Source organism: Mauremys mutica, chromosome 13, assembly GCF_020497125.1.
Source record: "Mauremys mutica isolate MM-2020 ecotype Southern chromosome 13, ASM2049712v1, whole genome shotgun sequence".
NCBI lineage: Eukaryota > Metazoa > Chordata > Testudines > Geoemydidae > Mauremys > Mauremys mutica.
The window spans coordinates 30,021,525-30,040,537 of NC_059084.1; the positions used below are offsets into that span (position 1 = coordinate 30,021,525).

The window sequence follows — 19,013 nt, forward strand, 5'->3', positions numbered from 1 at the left end:
AGGGATTCTTAAAGCAGATGTGAAGTTCTATCCTATTTGTGCCAATTGTGAAATGCATTTCCCATGTCCTAGCTTACACAGCATCGAACTATCAGTGTCTGTCTCCTTATTTCAATACTGTTGCTTTTTAATCAGTTTATGATAAAATTAAATGTTTCCTCTTTGCTATTCTAATGTCTTTTATACTACACACATTAGTTCTTTTAAATCTATTTGAATATTATTTTAAAACAGCAGGCTAACTTTATGAACTTACCACCACCTGTCATCTCCACATCTTGGGTTAAATTTGTATTTTCTGATGTGACCTCTTTGGGACTATTTTTCAACAAAACACTCCTGTAAACCTGCAGTACGTGGGGAAAAATGCAGTTGTCAAGTAATACAAGAAACTCAAACTTAGATTAAATCACAGTTCTTGGGTTAAATGCATGTAACATTCATTCTCCAATATTAGTATGAGCCTACTTAAAAGAGAGCTTGTATCAAACATTTATCTATAGTAAGACAGTGTTATTTACTCACATTGCTGTTTGCTTGTGGCTGGTTTCTGTAGCTTTTCATTATGTCCTGAAAAGTTCTTTCCTCTTTGGACACCTGGAAACGAAAAAACCCAAGAAGAACTATTTGAGACAAAACATAACAACTATGATTGTTATGTATCAGATGGGTAGCCGTGTTAGTCTGGATCTGTAAAATGTGACAGAGTGTCCTGTGGCACATTATAGACTAACAGACATATTGGAGCATAAGCTTTCGTGGGTGAATACGAAGTGGGTATTCACCTAAGAAAGCTTATGCTCCAAAACGTCTGTTAGTCCGTAAGGTGCCACAGGACTCTCTGTCGCTTTTTATGATTGCTGTATTACAGCACATAAGTACTTATGCTTGTTTAAAAAGGGAAATTTTCCAGAGTTTTCTTGATCTCATTTAGTCTGAAAAAAGTAACGAAGCTAAGAAAAGTAAATGATATATCAGAGTAGGAATAACTCACGTATTTTTTCTGGCCTACAAAAAGGTGATCTTCAGTTTAATGAACAGCCCGATCCACCTTTCCTTTCCATTACAGAGAAAAGAACATTCATATTCAACAACTCTTAGTATGTTGAAAGACTTTGGGGTTATGTAGGGCTTCACAGTAGTGGGGAAGGCAGCCCTCACTTTCCAGCCCACACACAATATGACTTCTAAATAGGGAAGGATGGGAAAGCAGATCCTACAAGAAATTAGCCTTACTTCAGCAGGGGAGAAAAAGATGAACATGTTTGATTCCAACATGCTTTATTCTTATATAGCTCTATTTGTGCGGTTTTGCTGTGATGTTGTGTATTTCAAGAATATGCTTTGTACATTTGATTTCAAATCCATACTGTACATTTTTCATGTGCATTACATATAGCTTGAACTTGCACATTAAAAAATGTACTTCTGACATCTGAATATGACAACATGAGGAGAATAGTTTTTAGTTAACAATTCCTGCTGCTCATCTGCACTTCTAAAATTACTAAAAAAACCAGGAGTACTTGTGGCACCTTAAAGACTAACAAATTTATTTTAGCTACATTGATGACATCTTCATCATCTGGACTCATGGAAAAGAAGCCCTCGAGGAATTCCACCGAGATTTTAACAATTTCCATCCCACCATCAACCTCAGCCTAGACCAATCCACACAAGCGGTCCATTGCCTAGACACTACTGTGCTAATAAACGATGGTCACATACATACCACCCTATACCGGAAACCCACTGACCGCTATACTTACTTACATGCCTCCAGCTTCCATCCCGGACACACCACACGATCCATTGTCTACAGCCAAGCTCTAAGATACAACCGTATTTGCTCCAATCCCTCGGACAGAGATAAACACCTACAAGATCTTTATCAAGCATTCTTAAACCTACAATACCCACCTGCTGAAGTGAAAAAACAGATTGACAGAGCCAGAAGAGTACCCAGAAGCCACCTACTACAGGACAGGCCTAAAAAAGAAAATAACAGAACACCACTAGCCATCACCTACAGCCCCCAACTAAAACCTCTCCAGCGCATCATCAAAGATTTACAACCTATCCTTAAAGATGATCCCTCACTCTCACAGATCTTGGGAGACAGGCCAGTCCTCGCTTATAGACAGCCTCCCAACCTGAAGCAAATACTCACCAGCAACCGCACACCATACAACATAAACACTAACCCAGGAACCTATCCTTGCAATAAAGCCCGATGCCAGCTCTGTCCACATATCCATTCAAGTGACACCATCACTGGACCTAATCACATCAGACACACCATCAGGGGCTCGTACACCTGCACATCTACCAACGTGATATATGCCATCATGTGCCAGCAATGCCCCTCTGCCATGTACATTGGCCAAACCGGACAGTCTCTACGCAAAAGAATAAATGGACACAAATCTGACATCAGGAATCATAACATTCAAAAACCAGTGGGAGAACACTTCAACCTTTCTAACCACTCAGTGACAGACTTGAAGGTGGCAATTTTGCAACAAAAAAACTTCAAAAACAGACTCCAAAGAGAGACTGCTGAACTTGAATTAATATGCAAACTAGATACCATTAACTGTGGTCTAAATAAAGACTGGGAATGGTTGGGTCATTACACCAATTGAATCTATTTCCCTATGTTAAGTTCTCCTCACACCTTCTATGGGCCATCTTAATTATCACTTCAAAAAGTTTTTTTTCCTCCTGCTAACGATAGCTCATCTCAATTGATTAGACTCTGCCTGTTGGTATGCATACTTCCACCTTTTCATGTTCTCTGTATGTATAAATATCTCCTGTCTGTGTGTTCCATTCTATGCATCCGAAGAAGTGAGCTTTAGCTCACGAAAGCTCAGGCTAAAATAAATTTGTTAGTCTTTAAGGTGCCACAAGTACTCCTGTTTTTTTTGCGGATACAGACTAACACGGCTGCTACTCTGAAATCTAAAATTACTGCTCACTTAAGCTGAAGCTTAAAAATTACTTCTTCCCCTTTCCCTTCAGAAGCTACCCCTGAATTGGAAAAAAGAGAACAATTATTAAGTAAAAGTTTTAGTGATATTTGAAAATTGGATTTCTTATCCTTTGTTACTGGTATCTTCCTTATTTTCTGGAACAAGATGCAAGGTTACAGGGACACACATGTTCAGCTCCGTTTCAACATGTATCACCAATTTTAATAGCAAATGATTAACACTTTTGCAGTGGAACTACAAGAAAAATGTATCAAGGTCCACTTGCTACAGTTGGGCTGTCAGGTCTCATTGCACTGGAGGCAACACTTCAGAGAAAGGCAGGAGGGATAGCTCAGTGGTTTGAGCATTGGCCTGCTAAACCCAAGGTTGTGAGTTCAATCCTTGAGGGGGCCACAAATCAGTATTTCATCCTGCTAGTGAAGGCAGGGGGCTGGACTCAATGACCTTTCAAGGTCCCTTTCAGTTCTAGGAGATTGGTATATCTCCAGTTATTTGTTTTTGGGGGGAGGGATAGCTTAGTGGTTTGAACATTGGCCTACTAAACACAGCTTTGAGAGTTCAATCCTTGAGGGGGCCATTTGGGGAACTGGGGTAAAAATCTGGGGATTGGTTATGCTTTGAGCAGGGGGTTGGACTAGATGACCTCCTGAGGTCCCCTCCAACCCTATGATTCTATGAATCATGCAGCTGGCACACTTACTCAGTAAGACAAGGGAACACAGAGATCATTCAATGGTGGTATTTTTCTGCAAACCTTGTAGCAGCGTCCAAACTAATCTAAGATTTAAGGATTGCTTACAATTACTAAAAGTAAAAGCAAGTAATTGTATCCATGGCAGCTACATTCCACAGGTAATACCCCTTCTCAATTTGTCTTTCCTATTAAGGCTCACTGGGCAAGTCAATTTAATATTCTCATCCCATTCAGCACAATGGAGTCCTGATCCGCGACTACGGCTCCCAGGTGCTACAGTAATACAAATAATTACATTGGCACCTTGCCTAGTTTGAGTTCTGTTTTATTTTTTTCACCTGAGTTCGCATCAGTCAGAAGAAAGATTACAAAACTCCCATTTGTGTGATAAGTTGGGCTGTTTATAGCACCTCAAAACATAATGTGAAAAGCTTGCACATCCCTTTTTATTTCTTAGCAAAACATTTTATTGCTAAGATAGATTCTTAGCTAGGTTCCTCAACTTTAATATCCTGTGTACGCAACTGCTAGAAGAATTATTTTTCTGAAAAAAAGTGGTGTGGCTATATAAAGTAAATTATTCCATGGAGGTGCAAGCCCCAGCAGCCTGCTTGTTAGTGCTCTGAATAACTACATAGATGCACTAGACCAGGGGTAGGCAACCTATGGCACGCGTGCCAAAGGCAGCATGCAAGCTGATTTTCAGTGGCACTCACACTGCCCAGGTCCTGGCCACCAGTCGGGGGGGGGAGGGCAGGGGGGGCTCTGTATTTTAATTTAATTTTAAATGAAGCTAAACATTTTAAAAACCTTATTTACTTAGTTTAGTTATATATAGAAACTTATAGAAAGAGACCTTCTAAAAACGTCAAAATGTATTACTGGCACACGAAACCTTAAATTAGAGGGAATAAATGAAGACTCGGCACACCACTTCTGAAAGATTGCTGACCCCTGCACTAGACTATTTCTAGTCATAGTCTCTCACTTCATAGACCAGCAGGAGTGCAGGCAGAGCACCAGAGATGAGCAATGTGAGGCAATCCCTTCTGGAGACAGAATATAACTATGTCCTTTCTAGCTGATAATGGAACAGTGTGAATGGGCTCAAAAAAAAGGAGTGCCATCCAGACCTGAGTCAAAAGGATTGTTGATATAGGACCTTGAGGGAGGATATGTAAAGGAAAGGAAACGATGACTTCAGGGCTTCATCAACATCTTGGAAGCACCTCCCCTCCCCAGTAAGATATCAAGAGTAAAGCAATTGGATAGTAGATTTTCAGTTTATTTTATTAGTTGATGGAAATAGCTTAAGATACAATACTTCCTAAAACCTATACGTTACCTTTGCCATAATGTAAAAGGCACAAAGGAGGAGCTGATCCAAATGTCTGTCTTTCATTAGATCAGTGCAATGAACTAATGTGAACTCAAAACATGTCCATATCTTCCTGCGCAACTCAATGGAAACATCCAGTTTTAAGCACAAATCACGCAAGCGCACACTTGCCAAATGATACACCTGGGAGGGAAAACAGCACAACAGAGAGTGAAGCCAACTGAATCTTGAAATCTAGTTTTATCACAATTGTGAGTCTTAAAACAAAGAATGTCAGCAATTAAAAGGAAGAATTCCAGAAAGCAATTTTTTTTTAAACCCGTACATGTTTCTGCATCTCAGAAACAACAATTTGAGATGGATGGACTGTATGTACTCCAACTCCATGACTGTATAGCTAGATAAGTGCTGCTACCTGTCAGTTTAGCACCTTTTGGATCCCAATTCCAGCTCTTTGTTTTCTAGTTCCAGACAAATCCTCCACAGCAAACACAAACATGCAAAATGTTAAAGCAAGGAAAACAACAAATCAGAATCCTACTTAACAAAATACCATTTGCTTAACCAGAAGCAATTTGCCTTCATGACACAGAAGAGATGTCTAGCTCCCACTCCGCTAGTTTTCTTGTCTCTTAGCAACCAGAAATTAGAATAGAAAACTTCCATTCCTGTATTTGAAACTCAAATATCTACAGGTAAAACCCTACTTTCTGCATATTCAAATTCATAAGTCCAGAATTGACAGGATCTATACAGCAATCCCCTCATACAGAGCACCAAAATCGAGAGTGGCTAAAAATGAGAATCCATCAACTAAAAGCTACTCTAATAAAAAGTGCTAAATGTACCAAAAAGTTGCCATCCTACCAATCTCTGCAAAGGGTTCTGCATGGAAGAATGTACTCAAAAACTGAGTTTTCATCTCTGCCGTACAGGCTTCAGAAATACAAAGTTTGATCCAGCTGGCCAGTATAATTTAACAAACATTGTACCTGAACTACTCTACCTACCTGACCACATACCTTGGGACCCCTCCAGATGAGCAGGAAGTTTGAAGAGGTCATGTACTGTATTTACACCCAAGGAGAGTCTTGGATTCTTGGATTAACCTACACAGTATTTATCAGGTTTCTTTTTAAAAACACCTAATTCAGATGAAAACCTGAGATGACCTTGACAAGTGCAGCATGATTAACATTCTTTCATTAACTTTAGACGTTCTTTCCCCCACTATGAGAACTAAGAACACAAAGACATTTATGTCTGGAAGTAAAAAGAGTAGACTAAAAGTTCCACAAGACAGGCAGAAGAGAAGAATACCCTTTTGTGCACAAGAGTTTGAATTTGTATAACCTGTAACCAAATGGCCAAAACTCCCTTAAAGATGGGGTTTCATCAGAAGCTTGGATTTTAGCTTTCCTAGCAACAGGGAAGAATAGTTTTGCTTATTATATAATTTTCCAAGTGAAAGCAGATAAAGATGCATAAAACCACTGTATGATTGAAAATGAAGCTTGCACATTGGTCAGACATTACTTTGGACCAACTTAATTCTCAGCCCTCTTCAGACACGAGGCAGGGATAGCAGCTGTTTGATTGAAAGCAGAGAACCAAACTCCATTCTGCCTGTGAGATCCTAAGAGAAATCAGAATCTCTAAGAATACGTTTTATTTTCTCTCTCTGTAACAAAGTACTCCAATGAATGAATTTATCACTGCTAGTGTTGCTGGCTGAAACTATGGCCACCAGGAATACAATTAAATAAAGAAGCTAGAAAACTCCAACAGGGAAGCATACAAATAGCGCAGGGACTATGATTTAAGTTTTTGGAAGGCAGATTAAGACTGATCTAATCAGGTATACTCAGTGGGTTTGGGTTTGTTCATGTTTATGTATAAAGAAATCTCCCCTCATCTTGTCTCTCTCTAAAATAGAAATGCAAGAGGAAGGCAGCAAAACTCCTATAAGTAATTCATGCTTATTCATCCCTCATATTCTTTCCTTCCTCTGGTAAGCAAGCATGTTATTCCTCTTCCTGAATACTGTCCCAGAGGGCTTAATTATCCAGCATAGCTTTGTGAAGCCCCACAGAAGCAGCCAAGTCTGGATGGGCTGGTGGGTCCAGGAAACAGATGTTACTTCCAATAGAAGAGATGACAGAACAGAATTTTCAGAGACAGGAGAAGCTGAAATAAAAGTGTGTGTCTGAACACTGATCAGTTACAGGAGGACAGTCTTCCCTTCAGCATGTCCAAGCCACACATCTGAGAGAGGGATGATGAAAGTTTCCCCAACTCCTAGTTCAAAACCCATTAGAAGAGAAAGAGCTCAGAGAGATTTAGCAGAGAAAACACCCTCAAAGCAGTGATCGATCCAGAGGGGGTCGATTTATCCCATCTAGTCTATACGCGATAAAGCGACCGCCGAGCACTCTCCCGTCAACTCTTGTACTCCAGCCGTCAACTTACTGCAGTGAAGACACCACAGTAAGTAGAGCTAAGTATGTCAATTTGAACTACATTGTTCACATAGCTGAAGTTGCGTAACTTAGACTGACACCCCTCCCAGTGTAGACCAGGCCTTATTTGAGGCCTTACTCCAGCCTACAGGGTCTATGTGCATTATCTCCCTGCTCTGAGAATTTCTGGCAAAGCACTAAGAAGTTGGCGCTAGTACAGCTATCTGCACCCTCAGCAGAGCTGGGGAGGCAACAAGAGTAGGAATAAGGAACCAAAAAGCATCAACAATTTGTGGCTAGCTATTGTGGCTAGCCTGTCAACCAAGGAGATCAGAGAACAACCCATCTGGCCCTAATTAGTGGATCTGAAAAGCAATTTTTCAGTAATAGTGGATCTGAAAAGCAATTTTTCAGTAATAGGATTTTAAAGCATTTTCCAGCACAGGTGCCTTTATTAGTGCCAAAGGAAAAGTTGCTGAACAACACAGGAGTCTAATGGAACAGTTTGCCGAGAGACAGACAAATTTAAATATAAGCAAGCATTAACAAAACAGAGCACTTGGTCAATAAAAGATTACCTCACCCACCATGTCTCTCTAAAATAGAGAAAGACATTTAATACAAAGCAACTCTTAGCCAAGATATTTACCTTTCTGTAAAACAGTGCCAGGGAGCCAGTTTTCTTTGGTTTGCTTCCTGCTGACGGATGTGCTTCCTGTGCTTGATTCATACAGGAATGGTTTGGAGATGCACCAATTAAAGCTTCAGCAGTGAGAGGTACTTGTCCATGACTCTCCACTTTAGACTGCTGAGATAAATTCACTGAAATGGGAATCAAGGTGATCCCTCCAGTGTCGTTTGCAATACCTGAAGATATATAGAAACACATTATTTTGCAGCCAAGCTGCATAGTTTAATTGCAAATATAATCATAATTCACAGAAACAGTTAATGTTAAGATTGTTCTGCAGTATTTGATGTCAAAGGAATCCTCCTTTCCCTGGCAGTGCATTCATAAAGGAACAACTTTACCATACTCTTGAAAATGCTTAAAGGGAGGGACACTGTAAATGTGAAAGATCACACTTCCGTTTTAAAGGTATTGTTGGTACAAAATTTACTAGAAACATTAAATATTCCTATAACTGAAAGCTAGCAACATCTTTTTTTTTTTCCAGTTTACTTTGTGCATAGTCAGTTTCACTGTTTCCCCCGTTATCAGTTTCTCTCTCAAGCGTCAAAGGGGAGAGAAAGAACAAATGTTTTTTAATCAATTTCAGAAAAAAACCCAAGATCTACTGTTTAATTAGAAAGTGTAATCTATCAGAAACAAATATTCTGAAATTGACACATTTACAATAACCTAGAGCTGACTGTCCCTTTAACAAAAGTTACTTACTGTAACTATGGTCCTTCGAAATGTGATGCAGACATGTATCCTAGTTAGGTGTGTGCACTCCCTGCGCACTGGAGCCTGCGACTTTTGCTAGCAGTACCTGTAGAGGGGCAGTGCTTATTTCTTGTGGCCCCTCCCCTGGCTATATGAGGTGGTGTCACCCCCACCCCACTCAGTTCCTTCATAACGAAATCCCATGAGAGGAGACTCCGATGCAGAGTGGACAGAGGGTGGGTCATGGAATGCATGTTCGCATCATACCTTGAAGAACCACAGTTACAGTAAGTAAGGCCTGGTCTACACTGGGGGTGGGGGGGGATCGATCTAAGGTACGCAACTTCAGCTACGTGAATAGCGTAGCTGAAGTCGAAGTACCTTAGCTCGAATTACTTACCCATCCTCACGGCGCGATGAGATGCAATATATCGAACTCCGAGAAATCGATTGCTACCCGCCGATCCGGCGGGTAGTGAAGACGTACCCTAACTGTTTCTTCTTCAAGTAGATGCAGATGTGTATTCCACTTAGGTGACTCATAAGCACTACCACGATCTGTAGGCAGGGCTCAGAGTTTACTGGAATAGGGATCACAGGACCGTCCTTCTGAGGCCTGCATCTGCTCAGGAAGATGCGATAATAGCATAATGGTCCATAATCGTACACATGGACGACCACACGGCTGCTCTCCAAAAGTCCAGTAAGGAAACGTCACTGAGGAATGCTATCGATGTCGCTTGCACCCTTGCTGAGTGAGCCTGTATCCGCTGAGGAGGCATAGCCAAAGTTATCTGACATAGTCTTGATATAGGATGTTATCCATCTAGAGATGGTCTGTGCAGAGACTGCTTGCCCCTTCATGCAGTCTGCATATGACATTAAACAGGCAAGACAAAGCACAAAATGGCTTAGTCCTGTCCAAATAAAAGGCTATATATGGCCTGACATCCAGGGTATGGAGTCACTGTTTCTCCAGGGAAGCGTGTGGCTTAGGGAAAACCACGGGTAACTGCTTGGAAGCAGTAGGTCAGCAGGAACACTCTTTACCTCGTGGAATCTAACGGGTCTAACGAATTCAATTTTTATTTAATTTTTTGAGTGGGAACCATGATTATCTTTGTGGTGTTTAAAGTGAGTCACAGACTGTCAAGCAAATGTAATGTGGTGTCGATGAGGTATGGGAGGATGTGGATTTCTCTTCCTCCTGATATATGCCATGACGCACCATGCATTTGGTGAAGACTCAGGAGGCAGAAGAGAGGCCAAATGGGACAATAGTATAATGAAAGCGGCATTCTCCTACCACACAAGGCAGAAATTTCCTCTGGATCAGTAGAATCATCACATGCATGTAAGTTCCATAGCAGCAAATCAGCCATTCTGAGACCATGCGAGGAGGTTAGCCAAGAGTGACCCTGCGAAAAAGACGGTTACTCACCGTAGTAACTGTTGTTCTTCGAGATGTGTTGCTCCTATCCATTCCAGTCAGGTGTGCGCGCCGCGCGTGCACGGCTCTTCGGAAGATTTTTACCCTAGCAACTCCGGCGGGCCGGCTGGGCGCCCCCTGGAGTGGCGCCGCTATAGCGCAGGATATATACCCCAGCCGGCCCGTCCGCTCCTCAGTTCCTTCTTGCCGGCTACTCCGACAGTGGGGAAGGAGGGCGGGTCTGGAATGGATAGGAGCAACACATCTCGAAGAACAACAGTTACTACGGTGAGTAACCGTCTTTTCTTCTTCGAGTGATTGCTCCTATGCATTCCAGTCAGGTGATTCCCAAGCCTTACGTAGGCGGTGGGGTCGGAGTTAGATGTTGCAGAACGCAACCGCTAAGCCAGAGGCTGCAACAGCTCTGGACTCCCGGACCAATGAGGCAAAGGTGTGGACCGAGGACCAGGTAGGTGTACAACACATCCCCCGAAAGGGAATGCGAGCCAGGAAGGCAGCTGAGAAGCGTGAGCCCTGGCGGAATGTGCAGCAAGGTGGCTCTATGGCACATGGGCCGAAACAGAAGAGGTGCAGATGCACAACGTCATTGAAGATGAAACCCTCTAGGAGGAGACAGGTATGCCCTTCGTCCGGTATGCCGGTACGATGAAGGCTGTGGGGGCGTTACGAGAGGGCTCTGTCCGCTAGATATAGATTGCGGACGCCCTGCAGATGTCGAAGGAGGGCAACCGTTGCTCTCCTTGCACAGAGAGTGGCTTCGGAAATAAGACTGGAAGGAAGATATCCTGGTGGATATAAAAGGCCGACACCTCCTTGGGGAGGCAGGTCGGACGTGGTAATAACTGCCCTTGTCCTTGAGGAACACAGTATCCCTTGGGCCTATTGTGAGAGTCTGAAGCTCGGAGACTCGTGTGGCCGCAGGAAAGACTACAGGAAACTGCCTTGCAGGACAGTTATATCAATGAGCATGTTGACATTGGCTCGAATAGGGCAGTCATAAAACTGGGTAGAACCAGATTGAAGAGCCAGGTTTATGGCGGGGCCCCACTTGGGGGGGGGGTGGGTGCATAAACGCTCCAAGCCCTGAGGAACCAGATGGAACGGAGCGGGATCTCGGCGGGAGAAACCTTGCGTGTTTCGGAGCAGCATGAGAAACGCTTCCACTCGGCCAGATACTTTAATCGAATGGACGATTTTCTACCACCCCGGAGAATCCCGTAGAACCGAGGCCGAACAACGTAACTCGGATCGGTTTAGCCACGCAGGAGTCCTGCTGTGAGGTGCAGGGATTACAAGACCGGGTGGTGAAGGTTGTCGTGATTCCACGTCATGGGGTCTGTGCCAAGAGGGTTGCTACCGAGAGGTGTAGCAACATGGTGTGCCAGTGCTGCCCAGGTTACACTGGAGCGAACCCGATCAGGGGCGCTCTGTCCCTGCGGAGTTTGAGCAGGACCTTGTGACCCAGCGGGGACAGTGGACAGCGTACGGCAGATGGCTGATCCATGGCCTCAGGAAAATCCTCCAAGGCCGAGCCTGGGGAGAGGCCTTGAAGTCGAGGAGAATTTCTCTCCCTCTTTCCGTTCTCGCGAAAGCGAGGAGGGCTATGCGGGGGAAGACCCACTTCTGGAAAACGGAATAGATAAAGACGGGAGGAAACCACCACTTGTGAGACAGGAAGGATCTGCTGAGACGATCCGCCAGCTGAATCGCCTGGTACACAAGGCAGACTGCTCTCAGCTCTCGGACATTGATGTGTAAGGCCAGCTCTTGCGCTGACCGAAGGCCGTGAGTGCAAAACTACACCAGGTGCGCACCCAGCTGAGAGATGGGCTGTCTGTCACGAGGGACCCCGAGGGGTGAGTGAAACAGCATCCCCGGATACACCGGGGAGGACGCCGACTCCCGGTCGAGGGAGCCTAGGCTGCTCGGTGGAAACGAGACGACCACGAGTACGCCATCTCTGCCCGGGTGGCACCCCCAGGTGAGCCACGATTGAAGTGAACAAAGGCAAAGCCTGGTATGTTTAGTTGCAAACGTGTAGACAGCCATGTGACTCAGGAAACCGAGGCAAGAGCGAGCCCAAGTTGGCGGGAAGGTCCGTAGACCTTGTACAATTGTTACCCTCGCCTGAAACCAAGGCTGAGGAAAGCAGGCTCTGGCGAGTCTGGAGTCCAGGACAGCCCCAATGAATTCCCTTCCCTATATGGGAATCAGAGTGGATTTTACTATTGATCATCAGGCCTAGACACAGGAAAAGGTTCGTGTCGATGCCCACATGACTGGTACTTTGGGCCCGGGGGTTCTTCGAATGAGCCACTCATCTAGACACGGAGAACGTGTATCAGACGGTGGCGAAGAAAGGCGTCGATTACAGCCATGCACCTTGAATAACCCTGGGCTGTATAGAGGCCAACCGGGAGGGCCGTATACTGGGAATAACGATGGTAGGCCCCAAACCGAGGGTACCTTCTATGTGGAAGAGAAATGGCAACGTGAAAAACACGCGCCCTTCATATCGAGGGCGGCGTACCAGTCTCCGGGATCCCAGGATGGGATGACGGTCGCCCTGGGTACCATGCGGAACTCATCTGCATCGTGACTTGTTGAGTTCCTGCAGGCCTAGGATAGGTCTGAGACCTCCCTTCGCTTAGGGGAATAGGTTTCGCCCTTAGGTACCTCCTGTATAGCTCCGATGAGGAGGAGCATCCGCACCTCTTGCCAGAGGAATCGCTCGTGAGAGGGGTCCTTAGGAGGGGCGAGGATGGGTAGGCTTTTGCCCCATTGGTGGTCAGAAGGACCCTAATTCTGGCTCCTTTGGGGTGCGGATTGATGGCCACGACCGTGTAAGCCACGCCCGCTGGCCATGTCCTGACCTTGTCAAGGCGCAGGGTAAGAGCGGAGGTTGGGGACGGAAGCGTCGGCGCTGAATTACCGGCGTGTGCATGCCGAGAGAGAGAGACAGCAAAGTGACCCTGCTGCCCTTTAGGTTCTGCAGCCTAGGGCCAGTGTTGTCAGAGAACAGGCCTGTGCCACTGAAGGGCAAGATCTGTATAGCGTGCCGCAGCTGCGAGGGAAGGCTCGATAACTGGAGTCCTGAAACGCGCCGCGTGGCAACACCCGAGGCCAGAGTCATGGCAGCGGAGTCAGCTGCGTCCAACGAGGCCTGGAGGGAAGCTCTCTCCAGCTCCGTCCTTTGCTGCAGAAGGGCATCGAACTCTTGACGGGAGTTCCGAAGAACCAACTCTGTAAATTTGCCCACCGCCACCCACAGTAGCGGATAAGCAGGGCTTGCTGGTTCGCTACACGAAGTTGCAGGGCCCCCTCCGGGTACATCTTATGGCCCAGTAAGACCACACGCCCAGCCTCTTTGGATTTAGGGGCTGGTCGCATTTCGATTAGAGGAGGGCCGGAGGGGTATGTTCCTGCCCCCGCCTCATCTGGGGAGGAGGAAGAAGAAAGGCCCTGGACAAGCGGGTCCTGTGTGGGCTCGAGCTCCTGGACGACCTCCTGATCCGGTGGGATCTGGGAGCCCGGTGCCGAACCGGGGGTTGCTCTGTACCGGTCGGACGGGGACGACTAATTGTCACCTCTGGCAGCCAGAGCTCGGAGGGAACGGAGCGAGATGGGATCACCGGTACGCCTCTGGCATGGTAGTACACCCACGGCGTCCAGAATGACCACTGATAGGTCTCCTCGAAGACTCTGGAGGGCACATCGGAAAACAGAGTGCTACGCATATGAAGTGTCCGCACGGGACGACACTGATGCGTGGCTGGATGGCCCTGGAGGAGCTGAAAGCTCTTGGTAGAGTCTCCGTCTGTAACTGACGTCGCTCGATGCGGCACCGGGGATCGGTACCGGTAGACAGACCGGTACCGAGAACGGGACCTGCCACCGAAGCTGTGCCGGGCGGTCGACCGAGGGCGGTGCCTGAGGCTTGATCGGAGCCGAGTGTCCCGGACCGGCGAACGGGATGCTGACCGGTGCCGCGAGCACTACTGGTACCAACAGGGAGAACGGCGCCGAGACCTAGATCGGTGACGGGACCGAGAACATCTGCGGAACCGCGACCCTGAACGGTGCCGCTGTGCGGTGCCGAGGTAGGGTGGTCTGATCAAGGCAGGCTTGCCCATCGACTATGTAACCCCCACCGGCGATGCCGGGGGTTGAGGCAGCGTAGATGCTGTCGATGCAATCAGCCCCCTCGCCGTGGACACTGTCTCCAGCGTGGAGGGAATAGTGAGTTCGACCATAGCTGGCACCCCGGATGCAGCTTCAGGGCGAGCTCGACCACGGTCCGTACCGGGGAGCTTTCCGGCACCGGACTCGACGGCTCTTGCCTGGCCGGAGTTAATGGTGCGGACATTGACGGTGCCGCGGCAGACATCGGTGCCGGGCGGTCCCACTGAACATAGCACTCGGCTGCGGAGCAGGCGGCTCGTACGCAGCTTCCTAGCGAGCTCGACCACGGTCCGTACCGGGGAGCTTACCAGCACCGGACTCGACGGCTCTTGCCTGGCCGGAGCTAACGGTGTGGATACTGTCGGTGCCGTGGCAGACATCGGTGCCAGGCGATCCGACTGAACATCGCGCTCGACTGCGGAGCAGGCGGCTCGGACGCAGCTTCCGGGCGAGCTCGACCACGGTGCGTACCGGGGAGCTTTCCGGCACCTGACTCGACGGCTCTTGCCTGGCCGGAGTTAACGGTGCGGATATTGTCGGTGCCGCGGCCGACATCGGTTCCGGGCGATCCGACGGAGCATAGCGCTCGGCTGCGGAGCAGGCGGCTCGGACGCAGCTTCAGAGCGAGCTCGACCACGGTCTGTACCGGGGAGCTTTCCAGCACCGGACTCGACGGCTCTTGCCTGGCCGGAGTGAAAGGTGCGGATATTGTCGGTGCCGCGGCAGACATCGGTGCCGGGCGATCCGACTGAGCATAGCGCTCGGCTGCGGAGCAGGCGGCTCGGACCACGGCGGGCGAGCTCGACCACGGGCGAGCTCGACCACGGTCCGTACCGGGGAGCTTTCCAGCACCGGACTCGACGGCTCTTGCCTGGCCGGAGTAACTCTTCATCCTCCAGGAGAGAGGTCCATGCCGAGGGTACGTCGGAGTCAGCAACGGTGGTGCCAGGAGGCCTTGGCGGCACCGGCGGTCCGGTGCCGAGGGAGCGCGCCGTGAAAACTAACTAGCGCTCGGCGCCGAGAGCGGAGGAGCAAGAGCTGCCTCCCTCAGGAGCTGTTTAAAACGAAAGCCCCGCTCCCCTTTGAACACTGATTAAGGGCCTCACAAATGCGGCACTTATCTGTGAGGTAAGATCCCTCGAGGCACTTAGGAGAAGATCTCTTGTCGGCAGCGGCTTGTGGCCCGCCGAGCATTAGAAAACCCTGTGGACCGGGCATCGGACCCGGCCCCGGGTGAGGGGAAGGGGATAAACCCCAACCCCTGTAAAATAAATACACTATACTATTCTACAAACAAACAGAGTTAACTACAACTATAAGCAGAACGAGAGAAAACTATGAGTAGCTAGGGAAGTGGAGGTCAGCTGAGCTGTGCTCCACTGTTCCAACGGCCGTCACGGGCGGAAAGAAGGAACTGAGAAGCGGACGGGACGGCTGGGGTATATATCCTGCGCTATAGCGGCGCCACTCCAGGGGGCGCCCAGCCGGCCCGCCGGAGTTGCTAGGGTAAAAATCTTCCGAAGAGCCGTGCACGCGCAGCGCGCACACCTGACTGGAATGCATAGGAGCAATCACTCGAAGAAGAATCTCATGTATCTGATTAATTGATTGAGGCTGTGAAAGTTGAGAATAGGTCTCATCCATCCTTGGATTTCGGTATCAGGAAGTACTGGGAGTAAAAGCTGTGGCCTTGGCAATCCAGTGGAACTTCCTCCACCACTCCTAATGTCAACAGAAAGCTGACCTGCTTGTGTGTCTTGTGAGAGGGGTCCCTGAAGTTGGATTTGGGGGTGAGGTGTGTAGCCCGATCTGACAGGGTCTAGGACCCAGCTGTTGGAGACAACTGAGTCCCAAGCATTGCAAAAGTGGGCCAGCCTATCCCTAAAGAGACAGAGATGGTGGAGTATTGACTGAATCAGTGCTCTGGACTAAGGAGTCAAAATGAGTGTTTAGCCAGCACTGAGGGAGGGCGTGTGGACTGTCCAAAGCCAGAGATTGACTGACTTCTCTTGTGGGATCTATCCCTCTTTCTGTGGTAATCCTGCAGTTTCACAGGGAAAGGCTGTGTGAAGAAATGCTGCGGGGGATATTGTTACTGCTGCTGTGCCCCATAGTAGCATCGTTGTGCGGATGGTGTGCACACTCCCAAGGACCTCAAGGTAGCCCCAGAATCCTTAAAGGAGTGCAAAGTGTCATCAGTCTTGTCCAAGAACCAGAGCTGGTGCTAAGAATAAGCAGTATAAGCTATTGCTTAGGGCCTGAACCAGCTCAAGGGGGCCCTCTATTAATTATTGGTATGTGTTGTGTGCCATCAAGCAGCATTCTGCAACAAATGCCTGAAATTCTTCATGCAAGGCCTTGGGCAACTGGTTCTTGAATTTAGACATGGCTGACCAATTGAGGAAATCATACTTGGACAGCAAAGCTTGATTTGCTGTCACTGGCACGAGGTGCATATCATTGATCAGGAGGGCCACTCTCCCAGGGATGGCAGGCTATAAAATGTCCACCAGTTTGTATATGTTCTCTTGGAGAAACTCCGCCTAGGCACCCAGGGATGCAGCTATGTGGTATAAAAGTTCCTGATACATCTTAAAGACCTCCAGTATAGAAGGGGAAGACGAACCAGGCAGCATGGCATCGTCTGGCGATGAGGACAATGGTCTTGGCTAACACACAACTGTCTCTTACTCCCGGGAAGACATACCCAGGAGGGAGGACTGCAGCAGCTCCACAGGGAGGAAAACCACTGATGCCTGGGCTTGTGGCTGATCTGCAGTCACCACCGTTGGGTGATTTCAGCTTTCAAACGGGATGAGGAGCATCCGACTGAGTCCAAAGAGGCCACTGATGAGGGTAGGTGCATTGGTGAAGCTCACCAGGGACCAGCATCCCTACCATGGGGCACGGAAGCCATACTGGTCCACAGGTAGGCCTCAGAGCTCGTCAGGTGATGTGGAGCAGAAAGGTGACTATCCAGAATCAGAAGAGCACTTAGCTCTCAGGAATATGGGCAGAGCGACACCCCAGGGAGCCAACAGGTGGTCCGATTCATCCGTCGCCCAGAACAAGGCAGGAATCAGTGTCCCTGATGAAGGTGGTATCATTGATGCCAAACATGCTGGTGCCACAGGCAGTGTCAGTCCTGGTGCAAACAGTGATATTGGAGTGCCCAAGTGCATCAATACTGAGGGTGATAAAAGTCTCCATTGGAACATCTGCAGCACTGAAAGCAGAGGGGCCATAGAGGGTCCTCGTGCCAAGGTCCCTTGTACCAACCCCAATACAAGCTCCATCCCCACCAACGGAAGAGGTGCATCTGAATGCAATGCCGATGGATACGAGAGTTCAGCAATTCACTCCATTGGAGGGGATATAGGTGGTGCATCTCTGGGAAAGTCCTGGATCAACGATAAGGATTGGGACTGAAAGGGTAGAGGAGGTCTGCGGCTGCCTGATATGTCGATGACATGGACAAAGTATCGGCATTTCCCTCATTGGTATCGGACTCAATGGACACTTGGAGACCAGAACCAGAGTTGACAGTTTCTGCCCTTCCTACTCAGTACTGGGGAAGGGTTAGGAGGTACCCATGCCATCGCACATGGTGGAATCGGTGCTGGGACAATCCGTGCTTATCCTGAGGGAGGCAGGAGTTGCCCTGTGACCTGGAATGGTCCTGATTGGTCTTAGAAGACCCCTTCCTCGGCACTAACAGAATGGCTACTACACATCTTCAGAGAGGCGCCTGCCCTGGAATGAGAAGCAGCAGCGCTTTCCAAGCCTGAGGGTGATCTTTGGCCTGAGGGCCTTGGTATCTGATCAGGTCACATGGCCTGTTCAAGCAGAAGCTGCTTGAGACAAAGGTCCTGTGCCACCCGAGTCTGCTTCTTGAACAATCTACAGATCAAATAAGGTTCTTTAAGGTGGGCCTTGCCAACACAAAGCAAGCATCGTGTGTAGGTGTCACTGTTGGGAATGCTTCTCCACAAGAAGGGCAAATCTCGGTTGACACTATCTACTGCCTACTAACACTAATGATAAACAATAAACTCGGCTAAGAGTAAACACGTTGTTGTAAGACAACAACCACATGGCTCTGACTTCAGCCACAGAGGGTGAGAAGGAACTGATGGGGGTCAGGGTAGCACTGCCTCATATAGCCAGGGAAGGGGCCACAGCTATGTGTCACCCCTCTATAGGTTCTGCTAGGCAACAGTCTCCAGCTCTCGCGTTCTGGGCATACACACACCTAACCGCAATACACATCTGTATCTACTCGAAAAAGAACCCTGGCTTATATGTGCTTTTCATTCATCAATCAAAGAGAACTGTATAAAACAGGGTAATCATCACTCCCCCCCATTTTACAAATAAAGAAATTAAGACAGGGTTACTCATCCAATATCACAGTGAGTCAGTGCCAGAGTCAAGAATTAAACTTGTTTCCTGATTTCCAGTCCTGTGCCTTATCCACTGGCCATGCTGCCTTTCATACCACCC

General features: G+C 47.9%; 1 protein-coding gene across 4 annotated transcripts in view; it reads right to left on the bottom strand.

Moving 5' to 3' along the window:
* The window catches only part of RBL1 (RB transcriptional corepressor like 1), a 129,250-nt gene that overhangs the window by 27,717 nt on the left and 82,520 nt on the right, over nt 1-19,013 (bottom strand). For 3 of the 4 annotated variants that reach the window (XM_044985794.1, XM_044985793.1, XM_044985797.1), the window contains 4 exons: nt 8,138-8,355; nt 5,036-5,212; nt 526-597; nt 257-347 (listed from right to left, as the gene is read on the bottom strand). In XM_044985794.1, the coding sequence (XP_044841729.1) occupies nt 257-347; nt 526-597; nt 5,036-5,212; nt 8,138-8,355 (558 nt within the window). The remainder of the gene's footprint in view (nt 1-256; nt 348-525; nt 598-5,035; nt 5,213-8,137; nt 8,356-19,013) is intronic. The other variant, XM_044985796.1, reaches the window with a different exon arrangement.